Here is an 18,937-nt window from a genome sequence, read left to right on the forward strand (position 1 = left end):
GAGACACAGTTTTACTGTGTTGGCCAGGATGGTCTCGATCTCTTGACCTTGTGATCTGCCCACCTTGGCCTCTCAAAGTGCTGGGACCATGCCCAGCCAATTTTTTTTTTGTTTTTTGTTTGAGACTGAGTCTCGCGCTGTCACCCAGTCTGGAGTGTAGTGGCATGATCTTGGCTCACTGCAACTTCTGCCTCCTGGGTTCATGCAATTCTGTCTCAGCCTCCCAAGTAGCTGTGACTACAGGCACATGCCACCATGCCTGGCTAATTTTTGTATTTTTAGTAGAGATAGGGTTTCACCATTTTGGTCAGGCTGGTCTTGAACTGCTGACTTCAAGTATTCGCCTGCCTTGGCCTCCTAATGTGCTGGGATTACAGGTGTGAGCCTCCGTGCCTGGCCGTAATCTGCTTTTTTAGCTTTTTATTTTGAACTGACTTCAGACTTAAAGTTGAAAGAGTAGTACAGATTTCCAGCATATGCTCTTCACTCAGAGTCTCCAAATTTAACATTTATATACATGGGTTTTTTGTACCATTTGAGGGTGAATTGCAGACATATGTCCCTTCATTCCTAAATACATTCACATGTATTTGTAAAGACAAGAGTCTCTTACATAACCAGAGTTTCATGATCAGACTCAGGAAGCTAACATTGCTCTAACACTGTAATCTACAGACCTTACTCAGGTTTCACCAGTGATCCCAGCAGTGTCCTTCAGAGCAAAAGAAGAAACTTGTTTTCTTGTCCAAGACCTAACCCAGGGTCACACATGGCATTTAGTTGTCATTTCTTTTTAGTGTCATTTAATCTGGAATGGCTCCTCTGTTCTTTGTTTCTTATGACCTTGATACTTTTGAACAGTACAATCAAGTGATTTTGTAGACTATTCCTTAATTGGGGCTTGTGTCCTCAGGATTAGATTCAGGTTATGCGTTTTTGGCAGAAATATCACAGTAAACATGTGATGTGTCCCATTACTGCTGATGTGCATTCTGATAAGTTGGTTAAGGTTTGTCTGGCAGGAAGTTACTCTTTTTTCTCCCCTTTGTAATGAACAGTACTTCATGTTAAGACTATGTTTTAACTGTAAATATCCTGTTTCTCATAAAATTAACATCTGATGATTCTTGCCTGAATCAGTTATTTACTGTGATTGTGGTAAGTATTCATTTTTCTAATTCCATCATTCCTTCTACATTTATTGGTTGACATTCTAATTTAAGAAAGCTTTCTCTTCTTCCCTATTCATTCCTTCATTTACATCAATATGGATTCATAGACCTGTTTCATTCGGTGGGTTGTAATTCATTGCTGTCACAGGCATACCTTAAATACTGCAGGTTCAGTTATACACTATTGCAATAAGGTGAATATTGTAATAAAGTGAGTCTCGTGAATTTTTTTATTGCACCCGGCTGTGGCAATTTCTTAAAACAATGAAGTTTGCCTCACTGATTGATTCTTTGTTTCACAAAAGATTTTTCTGTAGCATGTAATATTGTTTGACAACATTTTTTTTCTTTTTTGAGGTAGAGTTTTCACTCCTGTTGCCCAGGCTGGAGTGCAGTGGTGCAATCTCAGCTCACTGCAACCTCCGCCTCCCAGGTTCAAGCGATTCTCCTGCCTCAGCCTCCCAAGTAGCTGGGATTACAGGCATGTGCCACCATACCTGGCTAATTTTTTTGTATTTAGTAGAGACAGGGTTTCACCATGTTCATCAGGCTGGTCTTGAACTCCTGACCTCAGATGATCCACCTGCCTCAGCCTACCAAAGTGCTGGGATTACAGGCATGAGCCACCATGCCCGGCGGACAACATTTTTTAAAATGTCAGACAGGTAATGTGCTGATGTTCTAACAAGGTTCAAGGATGGCACGTCTCACATATGAGCGTGAACACCCAATGATCACATTTATGAACTACAAAAGGATCTGTTTGATAGCATTTCACCCAGAAGAAAGAACTGCTTTCAAAATTGTAGTCACTTCTCTCACACCCTGGCACTGTGTTATCAAATAATTTTTGTAATATTTCTAAATCCTTCTTGTCATTTCAACAGTATTCACAGCATCTTCACCAGCAGTAAATTCATCTTAAAAAAAAAAAAAAACTTTCTTTGCTTATCCATAAGAAGCAACTTCTTTTTTTTTTCTTTTTTCAATTTTCTTTTTTGTTTGTTTATTATAAAGATGGGGTTTCACCACGTTGGTCAGGCTGGTCTTGAACTCCCCACCTCAGGTGATCCGCCCGCCTTGGCCTCCAAAGTGCTTGTATTACAGGCGTGAGCCACCACTCCCGGCCAAGAAGCAACTTCTTAGCCATTACATTTTATCATAAGATTGAACCAGTCCAGTCACAGCTTCAGGCTCCACTTCTAATTCTAGTTCTTTTGCTCTTTCCACCACATCTGCAGTTACTTCTACCATGGAAGTCCTGAACTTCTCAAAAGTCATCCATGAGGGTTAGAATCAACTTCTTCCAAATTCCTGCTCGTGTTGCTATTTTGGCCTCCTCCCATGAATCACGAATGTTCTTCATGGCATCCAGAATGGTGCATTCTTTCCAGAGATTTTAAATTTACTTTGGATCCTTCAGAGAACTCACTATCTATGGCATCTATAGTTTTGTAAAATGTACTTCTTTTCTTTCTTTCTTTTTTTTTTTTTTTTTTGAGATGGAGTCTTGCTGTGTCACCCAGGCTGGAGTGTAATGGCATGATCTCGGCTCACTGCAACTTCTTCCTCTTCGGTTCAAGCAGTTCTCCTGTCTCAGCCTCCCGAGCAGCTAGAATTACAGGTGCTAATTTTTGTATATTTAGTAGAGACAGGGTTTTACCATATTGGCCAGGCTGGTCTCAAACTCCTGACCTCAGGTGATCTACCTGCCTCAGCCTCCCAAAGTGTTGGGATTACAGGCATGAGCCACCACACCTGGCCAAATGTATTTCTTTTTCTTTTATTTTAGAGGCAGGGTCTCTGTCTGCTGTCCAGGCTGGAGTACAGTGACAGGGTCTTCCTCTCTCACCCAGACCTGGGGTGCGGTGGTGTGATCACTGCTCACTGCAGCCTCTACCTCCTGGGCTCAGGTGATCCTCCCACCTCAGCCTCCCAGGTAGCTGACTAATTTTTGTATTTTTTGTAGAGATGGTGTTTGCCATGTTCCCCAGGCTGGTCTTGAACTGGGCTCAAGCAATCAACCCACCTTGGCTTCCCAAAGTGCTGGAATCACAGGTATGAGCCACTGTGCCCAGCACCCAGCTACTTTTGAGAAATTTTTAATAGAGACAGGGTCTTGTCATATTATCCAGGCTGATATCGAACTCATTGGCGCAAGCAGTCCTCCCACCTCAGCCTTCATTCTTGACAGTTCGGGAGGATAAGGTGGAAGGATCACCTTATTATTATTAATAATAGGACTTGAAAGTTGAAATTACTCCTTGATCAGTGGGCTGCAGAATGGATGTTGTATTAGCAGGCCTGAAAACAACACTCATCTCCTTGTGTATCTTCATCAGAGCTGTTGAAAGACTGTTGTTTGAGATTTTATATGTGTATACACACACACACACACACACATATTTTTTTTAAAGACAGAGTCTTCCTCTGTTGCACAGGCTGGAGTGCAATGGTGTGATCTCGGCTCACCGTGACCTTTGCCTCCCGGGTTCAAGTGATTCTCTTGCCTCAGCCTCCCGAATAGCTGGGATTACAGGTGTGCACCACCACGCCTGGCTAATTTTGTATTTTTAGTAGAGATAGGGTTTCTCCTGTCTCTACTAAAGAGAGACAGGCTGGTCACAAACTCCTGACCTCAAGTGATCCACCTGCCTCGGCCTCCCAAAGTGCTGGGATTACAGGTGTGAGCCACCACACCCAGGCTACGTTTATTTTACTGCTCAGTTTGTCTCAGATTTGGCCAGAGAGCGCTCCTTCCAGCTGCCTCCTGTGTTCTTTTGGCATGTCCCCATCACTTTTTGAGACTTCCTTACTTTCTGCTGTACCCACATCGCATGTTCATCTTGTACTTTCTTAGCACTGCAGTTGGCTGTTTATCCAAGGAGCCTTTATGCCTTTAGTGGAAAATGGTATTTATTTATTTAAAAAAATCAGTCAGGCCGGGCGCGGTTGCTCATGCCGGTAATCCCAGCACTAGGAGTCTGATGTGGTCAGATCATGAGGTCGGGAGTTTGAGACCAGCTGGTCCAACATGGTGAAACTCCATCTCTACTAAAAATACAAAAATTAGTTGGGCACATTGGTGTATGCCTGTAATCCCAGCTACTTGGGAGGCTGAGGCCAGAGGATTACTTGAACCCAGGAGGTGGGGGTTGCAGTGAGCCGAGATCATACCACTGCACTCCAGCCTAAGTGACAGAACAAGACTCCATCTTGGGGGAAAAAAAATCAGTCAGATTTAGCAGTGCTGGATTGTATGGCAACTTTTTAGTGACATTAATATTAATAAGTATTGATAACCCACTAGCATCAGACCAGCTGAGAAATGGTATTTAGAAACCAAGATTCCGGCTCTAGAGTGGACATGCCCAGTTACCCCACTTTACTACCTGTGAGTAACCTTGACTTAATGTCCTTTCATAAGCGGCTGAATATACTGTAGGATAAAGTCTGAGAAAATTACTGGGTCAGAGGTGACTTTGATAAATGTATTATCAGAGTATTTTATATCGTGAGATTATTTATTCTGAGAATGTTGCTTTGTTGCTTAACGATCATAACTGTGGTTTCCGGGGCAGCTATCTTTTTGCGTCATAGGAAAAGAATGCATTCCTTCCTAGACATGCTGATGTGTTTACATTGCAGCTTCTGTAGTTGTCATCAGATTGTTTTCTGTGACTCTGTTTAGTAGGCTTAGCCAAGAAGATTCTGAAATTATTTCTTGTATGTGTAATAAATTGTGCCTCCCACATTAAACGTGCTTTACATTTATATGCCAGTTACACGGTGTGTTCCAGCAGTTCATTTGTTGGTAATGAAGGTTAAGATTTTAGAATGGTTATGACAAAAGAAATATTCAACCTTGGAATCTTTGCATTTTTTTAGGAAGATGAGCTATTTTATTTTCCTCAAACCCATTCTTTAGAGCACTGTTTCTCGCCCGCAGGTGAGTTTTGCCTCACAGTGGATATTTGACAATGTCTGGAGATGTTTTTGGTTGTCACAACCAGGGGAACTGGGGTGCTACTGGCATCTTGCAGGTAAAGGCCAGGATCCTGCTCAGCATCCTGCAGTGCTATAATTACTATAAAATAATTACACTCATTTTAGAGTAATTTGTTAAAAGAGAAGTTGTATGAATGAAGGAGTGAAACCATAAAGCTTTTCCATTTTATAGGTAGACTTGATACAGATGATGGGCAAGGACATCTAACGAACTTGAAAAGATTGTATGCCTGGGGTTCTGCTAAAGACTACATTTGCCACAGGGCTGAAAAGTAAGAGTTTGGATTGCAAAAGTGAGAGGAGGTCACTTTTTCTGGCTCACTTTTCCTGGCTTGTTAATTTGACAAGTGAAGATGTGGTTTTCACCTCTAAAGTGAAAACGGACATTGGCACCTCTGGAGCAACTGTTAAATGTAAATTTTGATTTGTTTGCATGTATGTAGATAGTGGTTATGAGTTTGCAGTCAGTTCATTTCTTTTCTACTGAAGACCTCATTTTATTTACTCATCTAATTTATTTATTTATTTTTCTGAGACAGAGTCTCGTTCTGTTGCCCAGGCTGGAGTACAGTGGGTGATTTCAGCTCACTGCAACCTCTGCTTCCTAGGTTCAAGCAGTTCTCCTGCCTCAGCCTTCCAAGTAGTTGGGATTACAGGCATGAGCCACCACACTCGGCTAATTTTTGTATTTGTTTGTTTTGATTTGACTTTTTTTTGTGTGTGTGTGACAGAGTTTTGGTCTTGTTGCCCAGGCTGGAGTGCAATGGCGTGATCTCAGCTCACCACAACCCCCACCTTCCGGTTCAAGTGATTCTCCTGCCTCAGCCTCCCAAGTAGCTGGGATGATAGGCATGCACCACCATGCCTGGCTAATTTTGTGTTTTTAGTAGAGATGGGGTTTCTCCATGTTGGTCAGGCTGGTCTTGAACTCCTGACCTCAAGTGATCCGCCTGTCTCGGCCTCCCAAAGTGCTGGGATTACAGGCGTGAGCCACTGCGCCTGGCCAGTTTTGTTTTTGTTTGTTTGTTTGTTTGAGATGGAATCTCACTCTGTGGCCCAGGCTAGAGGGCAGTGGCGTGATCTTGGCTCACTGCAGCCTCCACCTGCCAGTTTCAAGTGATTCTTCTGTCTCAGCCTCCCGAATAGCTGGGATTACAGGCATGCACCACCGTGCCTGGCTAATTTTTGTATTTTCAGTAGAGACGGGGTTTCATCATGTTGGCCAGGCTGGTCTTCAACTCCTGACCTCAGGTGATGTGCTTGCCTCGGCCTCCCAAAGTGGTGGGATCACAGGCATGAGCCACCGCACCCAGCCATTCATCTCTTTTTAATGTCAGTTTGTTGATACGGTTTGACGTTTCACTGAACTAGAAATAGATTGAAAAAGGTGAAAATGGGTAAGGAGTGAATGATTGCTCATAGTTCTTTTTTGCTGTTTACTTTAGCAGAGGAAGGTTTGGTTAATTGACTCCCAGGAAAGAGTCAAGGTGTGCACATATGTGCAGGTGCTTGTGCTTGTGATGAAAACATGCTTAAGGTAAGGAGGGTTGTAAATGCAGCCTTATTTTACTTGGAAAATGCTACCTTTAAAAGCAAAAGACAAGGCCGGGCGCAGTGGCTCATGCCTGTAGTCCTAGCACTTTGGGAGGCCGAGGTGGGTGGATCACCTGAGGTCAGGAGTTCAAGACCAGCCTGGCCATCATGGTGAAACCCCATCTTAAAAAAAAAAAAAGAAAGAAAGAAAAGCAAAAGACAACTTCCTACTTCCTTCATAAGAATATTGGAAATGATTTGATGAAGACATTTTTACTGCAGTTGGTACAGTTTTCACAGTGATTTCTGGCCATAAATAATGTTGCCCAATTCATTTTATTCATGGATTGGATTTTGTTTGACAAGATGAAAAGAGAGAGCAGAATCTAAATTTAGGGTAGTTTTAGCACTCTTTATTCTTGATCTTGTGTGAAAAGTGGAATTTTTGGTGTTTTATTTTTTGGGAAAGCTATTCAAAAACTGTTGGCCTATGAGATGCTAGTCATTTTTCTCTACCCTGTAATAATAAAGTCTGTCTCTGTTTTGTGGCAGCCACCAAATGATGTGTTCACTTTTATCCAGAACCTAAACCAGTATCAACAGGGAATGAGTATCTTGGGAGAACGCCTTTCTTTTTAGCTTTTTTACCCTCCCTCCTAGTAGCGCCGAGGTTTTTCATGTGAAACTAACAATAGTTCTTTGGGGAAGGTAGGGTTTCAAAAAAGTAAACACAAATACTATGACGTTTTCTGCATCAAACTAGAGCTGAATTTCCATTGATATTTAATGAGGGATATTGATTTACAATCTTTCTCTTTTTTTACAGAGGTAAATGGTCAAGAAAAGGGACCACATCTCTCTCTTTTTTTTTTTTTTTCTGAGACGGAGTCTCACTCTGTTGCCCAGGCTGGAGTGCAGTGGTGTGGTCTCAGCTCACTGCAACCTCTGCCTCCTGGGTTCAAGCAAGTCTTGTCTCAGCCTCCCGAGTAGCTAGGATTACAGGTGTGTACCACCATGCCCGGCTAATTTTTATGTTTTTAGTAAAGACAGAGTTTTACCCTATTGGCCAGGCTGGTTTCCAACTCCTGACCTCAGGTGATCCACCCGCCTCAACCTCTCAAAGTACTGAGATTACAAGTGTGAGCCACCACGCCTAGCCGAAAAGGGACCACATCTCTTTAAGAAATGGGTAGGTTAGCAGGACACAGTGGTTCACGCCTATAATCCCAGCACTTTGGGAGGCCAAGACAGGTGAATCACTTGAAGTCAGAAGTTTGAGACTAGCCTGGTCAACACGGTGAAACCGTGTCTCTACTAAAACTACAAAAAACTAGCCAGACATGGTGGCATGCACCTGTAATCCCAGCTACTTGGGAGGCTGAGGCAAGAGAATTGCTTGAAGCCGGGAGGGGAGGTTGCAGTGACCCGAGATCACGCCACTGCACTCCAGCCTGGGAGACAGAGTGAGACTCTGTCTCAGGGGATTAAAAACAAACGTGTAGGTCAACATTAACTACCTATCTACATGGTTTAATTTAAAAACAGAATCTCAGGAAGCTGCTCCTAATGTTGGTAACCCCTCCCTGCCTTTTAAGGTTTTTATATGCAAAGCCTTCTTGACTTGCCCAAATTCAAGAAATTGTATTTCTAGGACGTGAAATCAGGAAATACATATCTGTTGAAAATTTATAAAGTGGTGCTAAGTTTCAGCTCAGCTACTTTGCTAGTATACAGAGAAAAACACCTGTTCTTTGAGATATACAGTGTTTATAGGTGGGAATCAGCCAAAATTGTGTGTTGGTCAGTCACTAAACTCTATTACCCTGAATTTGATTCTCTTTCACTTCCCCCACTACTAGTCTAACAAACATTTCAGAATAATAAAAAACTTTAAAGAAAGAATACTTAGCCCATTCTTCTGAAATGGTCTTTGTTTTTCTTCTCTGATTACTAACCTCCTTTTGAGGATAAAATCTGATTTCCTTTCTTTATCCTGTAGTTTCCTTTGTACACTCATAGCCTTTCTTCAGATGCAGATTTTGTAGTCAGATAAGTCTCTACTTTAAGCACCAATTAAATCAGGAAAAGATGATGGGTCTGTAGTTATTGTCTTCAAGTTCCTGATTTTGAGGAAACTGATTATGTCAATAGTGCAGTTATCAGATAGTAAGACACTGTCCAAATAAGGTGATTTGGGGAGAAAATAACATAAAGCCATCTCTTGATCTGGCAACCTTTTGCTATTTTGCTTTCTGCAGAGCGGAATTCCTTCTGCGTGTCTCTGTCAGTCTCCGTGAGAGTGGGCTTTCTATCTGCGTGGCATTGCAGGGCGGCTTCTCCGTGTTGGCAGACTCGTCCATGCTTTGCTGGTTCATTGTCTTTCCAGCTGTGCTGGAAAAGAACCAGCATGTGCTGGCTGCTGAGCTCATGAGACACGGCTCGTCTCAACTGAGAAGTGCTGTGTATATAAAACACACACCAAGTAGAGAAGACTTGATATGAAAAAAGTGTAAAGCTGGGTGCGGTGGCTCATGCCTGTAATCCTAGTGCTTTGGGAGGCTGAGGTAGGAGGATTCCTTGAGTCCAGGTCAAGACCAGCCTGGGCAACATACTAAGATCCCATCTCAAAAAAAAAATGTAAAACATCTCATTGATAAATTTTTATATCAATTACATGTTGAAATTATAATGTTTTGGGCATATTGCCTAAAATAAAATCTATTAATTTCATCTGTTTTTACTTTTTAATGTGGCTACTGGAAAATTCAAAGTGACATGTATGGCATGCCTTCCATTTCTTTTGGCCACTGCTATTGTTTCTGAGAGATTGCAGTTTCATTGAGGGGAAATCTGCATGGTTTGTGTTTTGTCTGTATAGTGGTTTTGCCACCATTTCCAGGGAATGCGGTTGTGATTACATTTCTCTAGTAATACATGAATGACTGAGATCTTGTAATTTGTTTTGTTTTGCTAGTGATGATGGCCAAAGAGAAGCCGCCGATAACTGTGGTTGGGGATGTTGGAGGCCGCATCGCAATCATCGTGGTATGGTTATGTGTCGTCCTTCATGTGCAGAGGTCACACTGCTGGCTGTTGGTCAGTAGGTTGTCTGCTTGGGGACTGTATTTCTAGGAGCAATGATGTAAATGGATCCATGTGTCCTTTGTCGCCCAAACTCCCTTGTGCCAAGTGGCAGAAACCTCTATTCAGATGAACACACATTAAAGTATAACCTACAGACAGGAAGTGAGCACGGCACCTCCCATGAGAAAGTTCAGCACCTTAACCTACACCGTGGGGGTTCTAGGTTCTTCACAGCAGCTCACGTCATGCTGCAGTGTTCGGGCTGAAAGATGAACTGAAGATGAGCTGCTTCGTTTTCATGACTAAGAATGGGTGTCCTTGTGCAGACTCGTTCTGCACGTTGACATACGTTTCGTCCCAGCTCTGAATGTCTGCTGGCTAGTGGGCCACGAATCCTTTGCAGTAGCACACTTTATTTCAGTTTTCTTCTCGTGTCACGTTTATTTGAAAAAAATAATTGGAACGCTGGCTATGTGGGATTAACCAGAAATGTGAAACAGGAAAATGAGTGTTGGCAGTCCTCAGCTCCAGCGGTAACATCACAAGTGCTCAGCTGCTCTCTCCTCTGAGACACACAAGGTACCATCAGGTACTTCTGTTGCCATTTCTGATGCTCAGTCTTTGACCCAGGCCCACAGCTCTGATTTGCCTTCAGAAATCCTCTGAAACTGAGTGCAGAAAAGAGTAGAGAGGTGTATGCTTTTACAGTCTGGGCTAGAGGGTGTTTCTTTCCTACCAAGTCACTCTGTTCTCCTCCCAGGATGACATTATTGATGATGTGGAGAGTTTTGTTGCTGCTGCAGAGATCCTCAAAGAGAGAGGCGCCTATAAGATCTATGTCATGGCCACCCACGGCATCCTTTCTGCAGAGGCCCCCCGCCTGATTGAGGAGTCCTCCGTAGATGAGGTCAGGCTGCTTCTAAATCTTGAGCCAAGATTTGCTGCTGTGTTTTCTGGGAATAATGAAATGATTCAGTCAATATTAAATTGCTTAATTTCTCTATAGCTTTTCTAGCTTTTGCTGGCTAGCAGTTTGTTGGGACAGATACATGTTTAGGAACACAGATAGTCGCAACTTACCATGGTTCATCCTAGAAAACTTTTTGACTTTATGATGAGGCAAAACCATTGCAATTACAATGCAATGTATAGTATTTGATAAATTACTTGAGACATTCAACACTTTATTTTAAAATAATAGCTTTTATTAAAATAAATAGCTTTTATTATAAAATGAAAGTCTTTTGCCCTAGATAATTTTCCCAGCTACAGTCTAATATAACCATACTGAGCATATTTAAGGTAGGCTAGGCCAAGTTAAGATGTTCAGTAGGTTAGGTGTATTAAATTAATTTTTTTTAAGATGGAATCTTGCTCTGTCGCCCAGGCTGGAATGCAGTGGTGCAATCTCGGCTCACTGCAACCTCTGCCTCCTGGATTCAAGCGATTCTTCTGCCTCAGCCTCCTGAGTAACTGGGATTATATGCACCTGCCATCACACCTGGCTAATTTTTGTATTTTTAGTAGAGATGGGGTTTCACCATGTTGGCCAGGCTGGTCTCTAACTCCTGACCTCAAGTGATCCACCCACCTCAGCCTCCCAAAGTGCTGGGATTATAAGCATGAGCCACCTTGCCCGGCCTAAATGCATTTTCTACTTAAATTATTTTCAACTTATAATGATGTGTTTATCCCGACCTAACCCCATCATAAGTTGAGGGTTGAGGGTCTGTATGTGTCTATTTGCATAAAGATTTGCTTGGGTACTTTAATTTGACACTCTAGGAACATTTCTCTTGAGACTGGAATTCTTCCCTTATGATCTGAGAGTTTTGCACAGCGCTGGGGCTCACCATGTTTCTGCGTGGAGACCACATCATTCCTAAGATTTTCATCTTGTGTTCTGCGGCCATGTAACTTTTCCTTTGCATACAGTTTGTTAAGTTTGGTTTATAAAAACTATACTCAGTGGAACAAGATTTTATAATTTGGAACTTAGGCCGTGGGGACCGAATGTTAGATAAGCTGTCCTGTGAGCAGTTTGGAGCACACTTCGGTAACAGTGTTTGTTTTCGATTGCTGTGTGACTAGGTGGTGGTGACAAATACTGTCCCTCATGAGGTACAGAAGCTGCAGTGTCCCAAGATAAAGACTGTGGATATCAGTTTGATTCTTTCTGAAGCAATTCGGAGGATCCACAACGGAGAGTCCATGGCCTACCTTTTCCGAAACATCACTGTGGATGACTAGCTTTCATGAGGACCTTGACCCTGGAACTCCTGAGGAAGACATGGAAAAAGCAGTGCCATGAGTAACATACACAGTGTGTCCTTGCAAGGGAGGACTGGAAACAGCCTGGAGTTAGATATTCTCTCTTGGTCGGATTGATGGATAGGAGGCAGTAAGAGAGTCAGGAAGAAGACAGAGCTAATGGATAAATATTATAATATGGCCTTAAACGTCTGCTGTCATCAGCCCTGTTCCTTAAACAAAAGTTTTAGCTGCTTTCCTGAAAAGAATCTGAAAATCTTATTAAAGAGGAGTTAAAGGCACATAAAGTCGTAACTCTATAATGTTCATTTAGTTGTTTCAGCTCCAGGGAAATTCAGGTATTGATGTTGAACCTGGTTAGGGAAGCTGATTGCCTGGCCCTGTTACTATCCAGTTGGCCTCTCCCGTATCAATCAACTTCAAGTCTTTTATAGAGAAGCATATTTTTCTTTCAGAAACTGGTACACATACAGCCATTGAAAAATGAAGCATTTATGTTGTTACATCTGTCAAGGATGTCAGATTAGAAAATAGCATCCCACCCCTGGGTATCTGAGTGGTTCTGAAGCTGCAAATAGAAGACTTTGTTGTCTTGCTAGTCTCTTCATTAGACTGCAGAAGACCGGGGATACAAAATAGCAATCAGCTCTGTGGCCGGACGCAAACTCCTTCAGCAGTTTCCATCCCCTTCCTAAGTGTTGAAGCTAAATCCTTGTTGAATACTGTATTTTAAATCTAAATTAAAAAAAAAGAGAGAGAGAGACTGGGTGTGGTGGCTCACGCCTGTAATCCCAGTACTTTGGGAGGCTGAGGCAAGGAGGACTGCTTGAGCCCAGGAGTTTGAAACCAGCCTGGGCAACATGTCAAAACCCATCTCTACAAAAAATACAAAAATTAGCCAGGCGTTGGTAGCTCATGCTTGTTGTCCCAGCTACCCTGGGAGGCTGAGGTGGGAGGATTGCCTGAGCCAAGGAGATTGAAGCTGCAGTGAACTATGATTGTGCCACTGCAGTCTAGCCTGGTTGACAGAGCAACACCCTGTCTCAAACAAAAAAAGGGCCAGGCATGGTGTCTTACGCCTGTAATCCTGCACTGCACTTTGGGAGGCTGAGGCAGGTGGATCACCTCTCAGGAGTTTGAGACCAGCCTGGCCAACATGGCAAAACCCCATCTCTACTAAAAATACAAACATTAGCCAGGCATGGTGGCGGGTGCTGTGATCCCAGCTACTCAGGAGGCGGAGGCCGGAGAATCGCTTGAACACCAGAGATCAAGGTTGCAGTGAGCCAGGATCGTGCCACTGCACTCCAGGCTAGGCAATGACAGAGACTCTGTCTCAAAAAAAAAAGATTGTCCTTTTGTCTGTGATAGATGACGCTTATGTGTAGTGCATTACTGAGGACTGTACTTGGCCCTTCTACCCAGCATTTTAAATCCCATCATCACAGTTGTGGTTAGTAGCACCCTTGTCAGAGAGGCCTGACTTCAGATGTGGAATCATTTTTCACCCTTTGAGTCTGATCTAAGTCATAGGAAGGAGCGGCTGCTGGGAGATGCATGGAATTGCTTATTGCTTCTCTTAGCTCCTGAGAGATGGAAAGAAGCTTTAGGTGCACAGTTGTTATTTCTCTGTGGGGAAGTTTCCTTAATGTTTTTATCATTTTCCTATTGATAAGAAAAGCTCCCAACCCACAGTCAAGACTTTCAGCACATTAGCTTTTTCAAGCACACAAGTTACCTTCTGTTAATAGTCCAAGTAGGGCGATTTGAGCCAAGAACTCAGTCATTCACATAATTAGCGTGGCACTGGAGGCAGAGACAGAGGCTGTGGTCAGGAGACCTAATTTTTTTTTTTTTTTTTTTGAGACAGAGTCTCACTCACCAGGCGCCAGGCTGGAGTGCAGTGGCGCCATCTCGGCTCACTGCAGCCTCCACCTCCCGGGTTCAAGCAATTCTCCTGCCTCAGCCTCCCAAGTAGCTGGGACTACAGGCACATGCCACCAACCCAGCTAATTTTTGTATTTTTAGTAGAGATGGGGTTTCACCATGTTAGCCAGGATGGTCTCGATCTCTTGACCTCATGATGTGCCCGCCTCGGCCTCCCAAAGTGCTGGGATTACCCGAGGGAGCCACTGTGCCCGGCCATCTTGTTTGTAACATCAGGCAGGGCTAAGTCCTTTCTGGGGCTCTGTCATCACTTGTGAAAAAGGAGGTTCAGGATTGAAAACTAAGTTCCTTTTCAAGCCTAGAATTCCATTTTACCTCCAATTAGCAGTTCTTTTCTGTATCCCCAGGGGTGGAGATCATGAAATATTTAGCAAAAATATCTAGTAAAATATGCAGTTCTCTGAATTAGAATATCCTGCTTTTTTCTTTTTCTTTTTTTTTTTTTTTTTTTTTGGTGGGGTGGTATTTGGAGAGTTCTAATATGTGCCTGACAAGATAGTAAGCCTCGAGGCCATTAAAGTGAACACGTGAGGACTGTGGGAGCTAACCCAGCCGTAGTGTGGTCACTGTGGCTGCTGACATCCTCTGGAAAATCACTGCATTTAGAAATGAGAAAATGTATTTCTCATGAGCGTTCAGTCCAGCCCCTGCACCAGCCTCCATTACAACCAGTACTCGGTAGCTATAACTGATCACCCTTTTTTTTCTTTTAAAATTATTTTTTAGTAGAGATGGTGGGGTGGGGGTGGTCTTACTGTGTTGCCCAGGCTGGTCTCAAACTCCTAGGCTCAAACAATCTTCCCGCCTCAGCCTCCCAAAGTGCTGGGACGCATGAGACCGCACCAGGCCTGGCCTTAAGTTTTCTTTTCTGTTTTATTTTATTTTATTTTATTTTTTTGAGATAAGTCTCGGTCTGTCACCCAGGCTGGAGTGCAGTGGTGCGATCTCAGCTCACTGCAACCTCCACCTTCTGGGTTCAAGCGATTCTCCTGCCTCAACCTCCCAAGTAGCTGGGATTACAGGCGCGTGCCACCACTGCCCGGCTAATTTTTGCATTTTTTTAGTAGAGATGCGGGGGCTTCACCATGTTGGTCAGGCTGGTCTCGAACTCCTAACCTCGTGTTCCACCTGCTTCAGCTTCCCAAAGTGCTGGGATTACAGTAAAAGACTACAGGCCGGGCGTGGTGGCTCATGCCTGTAATCCCAGCACTTTGGGCGGCCTAGGCAGGTGGATCACTTGAGGTCAGGAGTTTGAGACCAACCTAGCCAATACGGTGAAACCACATCTCTACTAAAAATACAAAAATTAGCCCGGTGTGCGCCTGTAATCCCAGCTACTCGGGAGGCTGAGGCAGGAGAATTGGTTGAGCCCAAGAGGCGGAGATTGCAGTGAGCCGAGATGGTGCCACTGCACTCCAGCCCAAGTGACAAAGCAAGACTCCATCTCAAAAAAAAAAAAAAAAAAGAAAACTAGAAGGAACTAGCTCTTTTGATAACCCTTTAAAGGTCTACTGTTTACCAAGTTATTGGGATATAATGATGATTGAAAATCCTTCAGTTAGACACTCAGGCTGGGCGTGGTGACTCACATCTGTAATCCAAGCACTTTGGGAGACTGAAGCGGGTGGATCATGAGATTGAGAGATCGAGACCATCCTGGCCAACATGATGAAACCCAGTCTCTACTAAAAATACAAAAATTAGCCAGGCTTGGTGGCATGAGCCTGTATTCCCAACTACTCAGGAGCTGAGGCAGGAGAATTGCTTGAACCCGGGAGGCGAAGGTTGCAGTGAGCCGAGATCAAGCCACTGTACTCCTGAGCCTGAGCAACAGTGGGAGACTCCATCTCAAAAAAAAAAAAAAAGGCTGACGTAAAAATCTGAACTTGAACAGTAGTTAAAATTGTATAGTTGTGGCTGGGTGCGGTGGCTCATGCCTCTAATCCGAGCACTTTGGGAGGCCAAGGCAGGTGAATCACGAGGTCAGGAGTTTGAGACCAGCCTGGCCAACATGGTGAAACCCTGTCTCTACTAAAAATACAAAAAATTAGCTGAACACAATGGCGGATGCCTGTATTCCCAGCTACTCAGGAGGCTGAGGCAGGAGAATTGCTTGAATTCAGGAGGCGGAGGTTGCAGTGAGCCGAGATCGTGCCACTGCACTCCAGCCTGAGTGACAGTGAGACTCCATCTCAAAAAAAAAAAGAAAATACTGTTATTCCTTAGAATCCCTGGGGGACTGGTTTTCAGGACCCAACCTCCTGCCCATGGATATGTAAGTCTCTGATAGAAAATGGTGTGGTATTTGCATATAAGCTATGCACATCCTAGATGACTTCTCATACCGAATGCAATCTAAATCCTGTGTAAATGGTTGTCATACTGTATTGTTTAGAGAATCATGACAGGAATGTGTGCATGTCAGGTCCTGGTTGGTTGAATCTGCAGATGCAGAGCTCACAGGGAAGGAGGCTGGCTGGGCGTGGCACACAACTCAGAGGTTCCGTTTAAGTAGCTCTGCTGCACTTCTGTTAGAATTTACATTCAAGTTATATTTATACGTTTTTGGGAAGAATCTGGTCTGGGGAAGTCATGCCTCAATTTTCCTTTTTTTTTTTTTTGAGACGGAGTCTTGCTCTGTCACCCAGGCTGGAGTGCAGTGGTGCCATCTTGGCTCACAGCAACCTCTACCTCCCAGGTTCAGGCAATTCTCCTGCCTCAGCCTCCCAAGTAGCTGGGATTACAAGCATGTGCCACCACGCCCAGCTAATTTTTTGTATTTTTAGTAGAGATGGGTTTTCACCGTGTTAGCCAGGATAGTCTTGATCTCCTGACCTTCTGATCCGCCCGCCTCAGCCTCCCAAAGTACTAGGATTACAAATGTGAGCCACCGAGCCCAGTATATGCCTCAATTGTTTTTGTTTTGTTTTGTTTTGTTTTTTTTGAGACGGAGTTTCGCTCTTGTTAACCAGGCTGGAGTGCAATGGCGCGATCTCGGCTCACCGCAACCTCCACCTCCTGGGTTCAGGCAATTCTCCTGCCTCAGCCTCCTGAGTAGCTGGGATTACAGGCACGCGCCACCATGCCCAGCTAATTTTTTGTATTTTTAGTAGAGACGGGGGTTTCACCATGTTGACCAGGATGGTCTCGATCTCTTGACCTCGTGATCCACCCGCCTCGGCCTCCCAAAGTGCTGGGATTACAGGCGTGAGCCACCGCGCCCGACCGCCTCAATTGTTAACACCAGATTTGTCTCGTGCTGTTTAATCCTACTTTGTAATGAGCTGAGGCATGGGCGCTTGACCAGGTGAGTGTTTTTTGAGCTGAATTAATTTATGGCAGGCTGGGCGCAGTGGCTCACGCCAGCAATCCCAGCATTTTGGGAGGCTGAGGTGGACGGATGACCTGAGGTCAGGAATTTGAGACCACCTGACCAACACGGAGAAACCCCCTCTCTACTGAAAATACAAAATTAGCCCGGTGTGATCCCAGCTACTTGGGAGGCTGAGGCAGGAGAATAGCTCGAACCTGGGAGGCAGAGGTTGTGAGCCAAGATGCACCATTGTACCCGACCCCGGGCAACGAGAGCAAAACTCCGTCTCAGAGAAAAAAAATTGTAGCAGCACAGAAAAGGGACACCTAGCCGCCAAGTAGTCTTCTGGTGGCTAATTGGAACCACCTGAGTACTGGGTTGTCTTTTCCAAGTTGCTTCACGTTTGAACAAAATATGCGGACTCTCTGCAGGGCGCCAAAGCCCCAGGCCTGCACCCCTTAGACGTGCGGCCACCACTCTGTGGAATGGATGCGGCTGATGACACAAAGCACGGTTGCCAGGAAACCCTCAAGTCTTTCTGTCCTTACGTGACCCCTCAAGAGTGAGTGAATCCTGGCCTTTCTAGGTTAAGGGGGTGGATGGAGTCTAGCTGGACTTTGGAGGCCATCTCGGCCCCTGTTGCCAAGGATCCCCTTGTGAGCCTTGCGGTGGCCTTTGCTTCCCATCGAGGCTCGCAGCGAGGGCGCGTTCTTACGCGGAATCTTCAGGGTGCGTGGGGGCTCCTACGTTTCAAACCTCCGCCGGCGCGGGCACTCCGCCGGCGCGGAGACTGGGAGTTCAGGGCTCCAGCTCGGGGACCCGAGGCCGGCGACAGACAGCGGAAGGGCGGATTCCCCAGAGGCAGGAACTCCGTCCAGTGACTCGCCCGAGGCGGTCAGACCCGGGGCAGGGGCGCCCCGAGGGCCTCGCAAGGCCCCCTAAAGGCCCCAAGACGCGGCGCGCAGTGAGTGGGGGGTGGTTGGCCGGCGCCCCGCGGCCGCGCACAGCTCCCGACAGCCACGATGCCGCCCGCGACGGCGGTGACCACGGTCTCCCTCCGGGAGCTGGCAGACCTCTCCATCGGCACCCCGGAGGTGGGCGCCGTCAACTTCACCGCCCTGCACACGCTCATCGTGGCCATGCTCAAAACCCTCGACCTCCAAAATACCCAGATCGACTTCCAGGCCCCGTCGCCTGAGCCCAGCCGCTCGCTGCAGTCCTCCCGGGGCTCGCTCAGCACCCCGAACCTGCCCGAGCCCAAGGAGGCGCCCAAGGAGGCGCTCCGGGAGAAGCTCAGGAGCGTGAGCCGGGCGCCCCCGTTGGCGCTGGAGAGCCAGGTGAAGGACCTGGGCGGCCAGGTGGAGGACCTGAGCAAGCAGCTCAAGCGCATAGATGGCCAGGTGCAGGGCATCGCCACGCACGTGCAGCACTTCTCCCAGGCCACCGGGCTCCACCTGGCCGTGCCAGAGTGGCTGGAGGAGCAGGAGGTGGGCGTGCGGGGGCCGGATAGTGTGCGGACCGCCGAGGAGCTCAGCATCGCCAGGGTGAGCGCTGCGTGGAGGTAACCCTCAGGCCGTCTGCCTCCTCCAGGCCGCCCTCCGGGCCTGGC

General features: G+C 45.5%; 2 protein-coding genes and 1 non-coding gene across 3 annotated transcripts in view; 2 read left to right on the forward strand and 1 right to left on the reverse strand.

Annotated features, from left to right (window-relative positions):
• PRPSAP1 (phosphoribosyl pyrophosphate synthetase associated protein 1) overlaps positions 1-12,829 on the forward strand; it is a 36,757-nt gene extending 23,928 nt beyond the window's left edge. Inside the window, exons 8-10 of the mRNA XM_021670910.2 lie at positions 9,688-9,758; positions 10,558-10,704; positions 11,889-12,829. Coding sequence (XP_021526585.1) covers positions 9,688-9,758; positions 10,558-10,704; positions 11,889-12,047 — 377 coding nt within the window. The 3' untranslated portion in view covers positions 12,048-12,829. The remainder of the gene's footprint in view (positions 1-9,687; positions 9,759-10,557; positions 10,705-11,888) is intronic.
• Positions 1,828-1,931, reverse strand: LOC135271737 (small nucleolar RNA U13). Its single transcript, XR_010339873.1, has one exon. It is a non-coding gene; the product is annotated as a small nucleolar RNA U13 (small nucleolar RNA).
• A 5,521-nt stretch (positions 12,830-18,350) lies between the features above and the next one.
• QRICH2 (glutamine rich 2) overlaps positions 18,351-18,937 on the forward strand; it is a 28,505-nt gene continuing 27,918 nt past the window's right edge. Inside the window, exon 1 of the mRNA XM_012453915.2 lies at positions 18,351-18,872. Within this exon, the coding sequence (XP_012309338.2) occupies positions 18,351-18,872 (522 nt within the window). The remainder of the gene's footprint in view (positions 18,873-18,937) is intronic.

The sequence above is a fragment of the Aotus nancymaae genome, unplaced genomic scaffold, assembly GCF_030222135.1.
Source record: "Aotus nancymaae isolate 86718 unplaced genomic scaffold, 86718_ANA_hifiasm-v0.15.2.pri h1tg000089l, whole genome shotgun sequence".
Classification (NCBI taxonomy): Eukaryota; Metazoa; Chordata; class Mammalia; order Primates; family Aotidae; genus Aotus; species Aotus nancymaae.